This window comes from Bombina bombina, chromosome 1, assembly GCF_027579735.1.
Source record: "Bombina bombina isolate aBomBom1 chromosome 1, aBomBom1.pri, whole genome shotgun sequence".
NCBI classification, from domain to species: domain Eukaryota; kingdom Metazoa; phylum Chordata; class Amphibia; order Anura; family Bombinatoridae; genus Bombina; species Bombina bombina.
The window spans coordinates 35,524,791-35,532,207 of record NC_069499.1 but is presented as its reverse complement, the minus strand read 5'-3'; the positions used below and the strand labels follow the sequence as shown (position 1 = coordinate 35,532,207).

At 39.0% G+C, this 7,417-nt stretch overlaps 1 protein-coding gene across 1 annotated transcript in view; it reads left to right on the top strand.

The window, feature by feature from the left end:
* PPM1A (protein phosphatase, Mg2+/Mn2+ dependent 1A) overlaps positions 1-2,117 on the top strand; it is a 285,564-nt gene extending 283,447 nt beyond the window's left edge. Inside the window, exon 6 of the mRNA XM_053697300.1 lies at positions 1,241-2,117. Within this exon, the coding sequence (XP_053553275.1) occupies positions 1,241-1,270 (30 nt within the window). The 3' untranslated portion in view covers positions 1,271-2,117. The remainder of the gene's footprint in view (positions 1-1,240) is intronic.
* The last annotated feature ends 5,300 nt before the right edge of the window (positions 2,118-7,417 follow it).

The following is a 7,417-nucleotide window of genomic DNA, read 5'->3' as shown; positions in this document are numbered from 1 at the left end:
TTGATTGCCAAAATCAAACAGGAGAGAGCATCGGTGATTCTGATAGCGCCTGCGTGGCAACGCAGGACCTGGTATGCAGACCTAGTGGACATGTCATCTCTTCCACCATGGACTCTGCCTCTGAGGCAGGACCTTCTAATACAAGGTCCTTTCAATCGTCCAAATCTAATTTCTCTGAGACTGACTGCATGGAGATTGAACGCTTGATTCTATCAAGGCGTGGCTTCTCCGAGTCAGTCATTGATACCTTAATACAGGCTCTGAAGCCTGTCACCAGGAAAATCTACCATAAGATATGGCGTAAATATCTTTATTGGTGTGAATCCAAGAGTTACTTATGGAGTAAGGTTAGGATTCCTAGGATATTGTCCTTTCTCCAAGAGGGTTTGGACAAAGGCTTATCAGCTAGTTCTTTAAAAGGACAGATCTCTGCTCTGTCTATTCTTTTGCACAAGCGTCTGGCAGAAGTTCCAGACGTCCAGGCATTTTGTCAGGCTTTGGTTAGGATTAAGCCTGTGTTTAAAACTGTTGCTCCCCCGTGGAGCTTAAACTTGGTTCTTAAAGTTCTTCAGGGAGTTCCGTTTGAACCCCTTCATTCCATTGATATTAAACTTTTATCTTGGAAAGTTCTGTTTTTGATGGCTTTTTCCTTGGCTCGAAGAGTCTGAGTTATCTGCCTTACATTGTGACTCTCCTTGGGTTGGGAAGGAGAATATCCCACAAGTAATGGATGATCCGTGGACTGGATACACTACAAGAGAAATAAATTTCAGGTAAGCATAAATTATGTTTTTTACTGTAATTTCACTCCCCCCCCCCCCCTTCCCCCCCCCCCGAAACAACAAAAAAAACGTTTGGAAGTTGTACAATTCATATCTATTGTAACATATTGGCTTTGTTTAAAGCTGCTTTTTGGTGACAATTTTTCTAGATAAGAACAATTAATTTAGTATTGAATGTTCCTGACTTACTGTATTATGAGGAGTTACTAAATTATTTAGTGGCTTGGCTACTTTAAACAACATTTGCAGTTAAACATTTTCTTGGTTTAATGTGACAGTTATGTTTTATATCTCTTCAATACTAATGGTATTGGCCGGTGTATAAAATACATTTCTTACATGTTGTTTGATCGCTTTGTACAATCTTAGTGCAAGTAGGAAAGTGGTCTTCTCATTGAGTTCTTTTGAATATTCTAATATTAATATTATGTATATTCAACATTTTTTTTTTCCCAAAGGATTCTGCATCAACTGATGATATGTGGTAAATATGTCCAGTTAGCCACACAGTTTACATTATACTCCATATGAAAGTACAGCCCAACCTCAGTGATCCTTCTTAGCGTCCAGCCTCAACCGTGTCATTAAAAGAAGGGAAAGCGATGAGGATGAAAATGGCTACATCAGTCTATCCCAGCAGTGCAACAACTGGCCCGAGGATTGTATTGTTTTTCGTATTCTTTTTCTTTCTCTAAATACATATATTTTTTTTTTTGGTAAAAATGAAAGTTCTGTAAACGTAATTTCAACCCATAATTCACATTGTAAATCAGACTCCAGCAATTTATGTTGTATGATTTTTGTATTTGTAAAGTGCAATTGTCCTTGTAAAAATGGTCATATTTAATTATGAACTGCTTTAAATTGCTATAAAGATTAAGAAAAGTCTAGCTTGTTATGTGATGCAACAGATAATCTAACCCTATACAGTTTTGTGGTGGTTTTAGGGTGGAAATACAGCAGCAACATAACCAGATTGAATCCCTGTGAAATTGTTTATAAGATTCTAACTTTAGTGTACAGTATTTTTTCAGGATGAGAAATTACCTACAGTTCTATAAAATTAGATTTTTGAATTCAATATAGCTGGTTTAAAGTGTGTTCCTGGGTTTAATCCTCAAAAGGGACTGTCACTGCAGTTATTTAAGAACAAATGGGTACCCGAGATTAAATCCCTCAAATCTATTAATCATTCATGTGGAAGGTATGTTAGTGTGTATGCGTGTCTCATTCCCCCCCCCCCCCCCCCTTTAAACTACACTGGCTGGGTCTGTTGCTGCTACAGAAAGTTCTGAATTCCATTTTTATCAATAAAGCTTGATTTGACAAATAGAATCATAAAGGAGTAATTTCTCTCTTCTGTCTTTCAAAATTTAGTGCCATTTTGTGAAATTTTTTTCTGTAAAATGTAATGCATTTGAAAACTAACATTTCTTTCATGTAATTAACAAGAGTCCATGAGCTAGTGACGTATGGGATATACATTCCTACCAGGAGGGGCAAAGTTTCCCAAACCTTAAAATGCCTATAAATACACCCCTCACCACACCCACAAATCAGTTTTACAAACTTTGCCTCCAAGGGAGGTGGTGAAGTAAGTTTGTGCTAGATTCTACGTTGATATGCGCTCCGCAGCAAGTTGGAGCCCGGTTTTCCTCTCAGCGTGCAGTGAATGTCAGAGGGATGTGAGGAGAGTATTGCCTATTGAATGCAGTGATCTCCTTCTACGGGGTCTATTTCATAAGGTTCTCTGTTATCGGTCGTAGAGATTCATCTCTTACCTCCCTTTTCAGATCGACGATATACTCTTATATTTACCATTTCCTCTACTGATTCTCGTTTCAGTACTGGTTTGGCTTTCTACAAACATGTAGATGAGTGTCCTGGGGTAAGTAAGTCTTATTTTCTGTGACACTCTAAGCTATGGTTGGGCACTTTATTTATAAAGTTCTAAATATATGTATTCAAACATTTATTTGCCTTGACTCAGAATGTTCAACTTTCCTTATTTCCAGACAGTCAGTTTCATATTTGGGATTATGCTTTAATTATCATATTTTTCTTACCTCAAAAATTTGACTTTTTCCCTGTGGGCTGTTAGGCTCGCGGGGGCTGAAAATGCTTCATTTTATTGCGTCATTCTTGGCGCGGACTTTTTTGGCGCAAAAATTCATTTCGTTTCCGGCGTCATACGTGTCGCCGGAAGTTGCGTCATTTTTTTGACGTTATTTTGCGCCAAAAATGTCGGCGTTCCGGATGTGGCGTCATTTTTGGCGCCAAAAGCATTTAGGCGCCAAATAATGTGGGCGTCTTATTTGGCGCCAAAAAATATGGGCGTCGTTTTTGTCTCCACATTATTTCAGTCTCATTTTTCATTTGCTTCTGGTTGCTAGAAGCTTGATGTTTGGCATTTTTTTCCCATTCCTGAAACTGTCTTATAAGGAATTTGATCTATTTTGCTTTATATGTTGTTTTTTCTCTTACATATTGCAAGATGTCTCACGTTGCATCTGAGCCAGAAGATACTACAGGAAAACCTCTGCCTGCTGGATCTACCAAAGCTAAGTGTATCTGCTGTAAACTTTTGGTAGCTATTCCTCCAGCTGTTGTTTGTATTAAATGTCATGACAAACTTGTTAATGCAGATAATATTTCCTTTAGTGATGTACCATTGCCTGTTGCAGTTCCCTCAACATCTAAGGTGCAGAATGTTCCTGATAACATAAGAGATTTTGTTTCTGAATCCATAAAGAAGGCTTTGTCTGTTATTTCTCCTTCTAGTAAACGTAAAAAGTCTTTTAAATCTTCTCTCTCTACAGATGAATTTTTAAATGAACACCATCATTCTGATTCTTTGGACTCTTCTGGTTCAGAGGATTCTGTCTCAGAGATTGATGCTGATAAATCTTCATATTTATTTAAGATGGAATTTATTCGCTCTTTACTTAAAGAAGTACTAATTGCTTTAGAAATAGAGGATTCTAGTCCTCTTGATACTAATTCTATACGTTTGGATAAGGTTTTTAAAGCTCCTGCGGTTATTCCAGAAGTCTTTCCTGTTCCTAATGCTATTTCTGCAGTAATTGCTAAGGAATGGGATAGATTGGGTAATTCATTTACTCCTTCTAAACGTTTTAAGCAATTATATCCTGTTCCGCCTGACAGATTAGAATTTTGGGACAAAATCCCTAAAGTTGATGGGGCTATTTCTACCCTTGCTAAACGTACTACCATTCCTACATCAGATGGTACCTCGTTTAAGGATCCTTTAGATAGAAAAATTGAATCTTTTCTAAGAAAAGCTTATCTATGTTCAGGTAATCTTCTTAGACCTGCTATATCATTGGCTGATGTTGCTGCAGCTTCAACTTTTTGGTTGGAAACTCTAGCGCAACAAGTAACAAATCGTGATTCTCATGATATTATTATTCTTCTCCAGCATGCTAATAATTTCATCTGTGATGCCATTTTTGATATTATTAGAGTTGATGTTAGATTTATGTCTCTGGCTATCTTAGCCAGAAGAGCTTTATGGCTTAAGACTTGGAATGCTGATATGGCTTCTAAATCAACTCTACTTTCCATTTCTTTCCAGGGAAACAAATTATTTGGTTCTCAGTTGGATTCTATTATTTCAACTGTTACTGGTGGGAAAGGAACTTTTTTACCACAGGATAAAAAGTCTAAAGGTAAAAACAGGGCTAACAATCGTTTTCGTTCCTTTCGTTTCAACAAAGAACAAAAGCCTGATCCTTCGTCCTCAGGAGCAGTTTCAGTTTGGAAACCATCTCCAGTCTGGAATAAATCCAAGCCTGCTAGAAAGGCAAAGCCTGCTTCTAAGTTCACATGAAGGTACGGCCCTCATTCCAGTTCAGCTGGTAGGGGGCAGGTTACGTTTTTTCAAAGAAATTTGGATCAGTTCTGTTCACAATCTTTGGATTCAGAACATTGTTTCAGAAGGGTACAGAATTGGTTTCAAGATGAGACCTCCTGCAAAGAGATTTTTTCTTTCCCATGTCCCAGTAAATCCAGTGAAAGCTCAAGCATTTCTGAATTGTGTTTCAGATCTAGAGTTGGCTGGAGTAATTATGCCAGTTCCAGTTCCGGAACAGGGGATGGGGTTTTATTCAAATCTCTTCATTGTACCAAAGAAGGAGAATTCCTTCAGACCAGTTCTGGATCTAAAATTATTGAATCGTTATGTAAGGATACCAACGTTCAAGATGGTAACTGTAAGGACTATATTGCCTTTTGTTCAGCAAGGGAATTATATGTCCACAATAGATTTACAGGATGCATATCTGCATATTCCGATTCATCCAGATCATTATCAGTTCCTGAGATTCTCTTTTCTAGACAAGCATTACCAATTTGTGGCTCTACCGTTTGGCCTTGCTACAGCTCCAAGAATTTTCACAAAGATTCTCGGTGCCCTTCTGTCTGTAATCAGAGAACAGGGTATTGTGGTATTTCCTTATTTGGACGATATCTTGGTACTTGCTCCGTCTTTACATTTAGCAGAGTCTCATACGAATCGACTTGTGTTGTTTCTTCAAGATCATGGTTGGAGGATCAATTTACCAAAAAGTTCTTTGATTCCTCAAACAAGGGTAACCTTTCTGGGTTTCCAGATAGATTCAGTGTCCATGACTTTGTCTTTAACAGACAAGAGACGTCTAAAATTGATTACAGCCTGTCGAAACCTTCAGTCTCAATCATTCCCTTCGGTAGCCTTATGCATGGAAATTCTAGGTCTTATGACTGCTGCATCGGACGCGATCCCCTTTGCTCGTTTTCACATGCGACCTCTTCAGCTCTGTATGCTGAACCAATGGTGCAGGGATTACACGAAGATATATCAATTAATATCTTTAAAACCGATTGTTCGGCACTCTCTAACGTGGTGGACAGATCACCATCGTTTAATTCAGGGGGCTTCTTTTGTTCTTCCGACCTGGACTGTAATTTCAACAGATGCAAGTCTCACAGGTTGGGGAGCTGTGTGGGGATCTCTGACGGCACAAGGAGTTTGGGAAACTCAGGAGGTGAGATTACCGATCAATATCTTGGAACTCCGTGCAGTTTTCAGAGCTCTTCAGTTTTGGCCTCTTCTGAAGAGAGAATCGTTCATTTGTTTTCAGACAGACAATGTCACAACTGTGGCATACATCAATCATCAAGGAGGGACTCACAGTCCTCTGGCTATGAAAGAAGTATCTCGAATTCTGGTTTGGGCGGAATCCAGCTCCTGTCTAATCTCTGCGGTTCATATCCCAGGTGTAGACAATTGGGAAGCGGATTATCTCAGTCGCCAAACGTTGCATCCGGGCGAATGGTCTCTTCACCCAGAGGTATTTCTTCAGATTGTTCAAATGTGGGGGCTCCCAGAGATAGATCTGATGGCCTCTCATCTAAACAAGAAACTTCCCAGGTATCTGTCCAGATCCCGGGATCCTCAGGCGGAGGCAGTGGATGCATTATCACTTCCTTGGAAGTATCATCCTGCCTATATCTTTCCGCCTCTAGTTCTTCTTCCAAGAGTAATCTCCAAGATTCTGAGGGAATGCTCGTTTGTTCTGCTAATAGCTCCGGCATGGCCTCACAGGTTTTGGTATGCGGATCTTGTCCGGATGGCATCTTGCCAACCATGGACTCTTCCGTTAAGACCAGACCTTCTGTCTCAAGGTCCTTTTTTCCATCCGGATCTGAAATCCTTAAATTTAAAGGTATGGAGATTGAACGCTTGATTCTTGGTCATAGAGGTTTCTCTGACTCCGTGATTAATACTATGTTACAGGCTCGTAAATCTGTATCTCGAGAGATATATTATAGAGTCTGGAAGACTTATATTTCTTGGTGTCTTTCTCATCATTTTTCTTGGCATTCTTTTAGAATACCGAGAATTTTACAGTTTCTTCAGGATGGTTTAGATAAGGGTTTGTCCGCGAGTTCTTTGAAAGGACAAATCTCCGCTCTTTCTGTTCTTTTTCACAGAAAGATTGCTATTCTTCCTGATATTCATTGTTTTGTACAAGCTTTGGTTCGTATAAAACCTGTCATTAAGTCAATTTCTCCTCCATGGAGTTTGAATTTGGTTTTGGGAGCTCTTCAAGCTCCTCCGTTTGAACCTATGCATTCATTGGACATTAAATTACTTTCTTGGAAAGTTTTGTTCCTTTTGGCCATCTCTTCTGCTAGAAGAGTTTCTGAATTATCTGCTCTTTCGTGTGAGTCTCCTTTTCTGATTTTTCATCAGGATAAGGCGGTGTTGCGAACTTCTTTTGAATTTTTACCTAAAGTTGTGAATTCCAACAACATTAGTAGAGAAATTGTGGTTCCTTCATTATGTCCTAATCCTAAGAATTCTAAGGAGAAATCATTGCATTCTTTGGATGTTGTTAGAGCTTTGAAATATTATGTTGAAGCTACGAAATCTTTCCGTAAGACTTCTAGTCTATTTGTTATCTTTTCCGGTTCTAGGAAAGGCCAGAAAGCTTCTGCCATTTCTTTGGCATCTTGGTTGAAATCTTTAATTCATCTTGCCTATGTTGAGTCGGGTAAAATTCCGCCTCAAAGAATTACAGCTCATTCTACTAGGTCAGTTTCTACTTCCTGGGCGTTTAGGAATGAAGCTT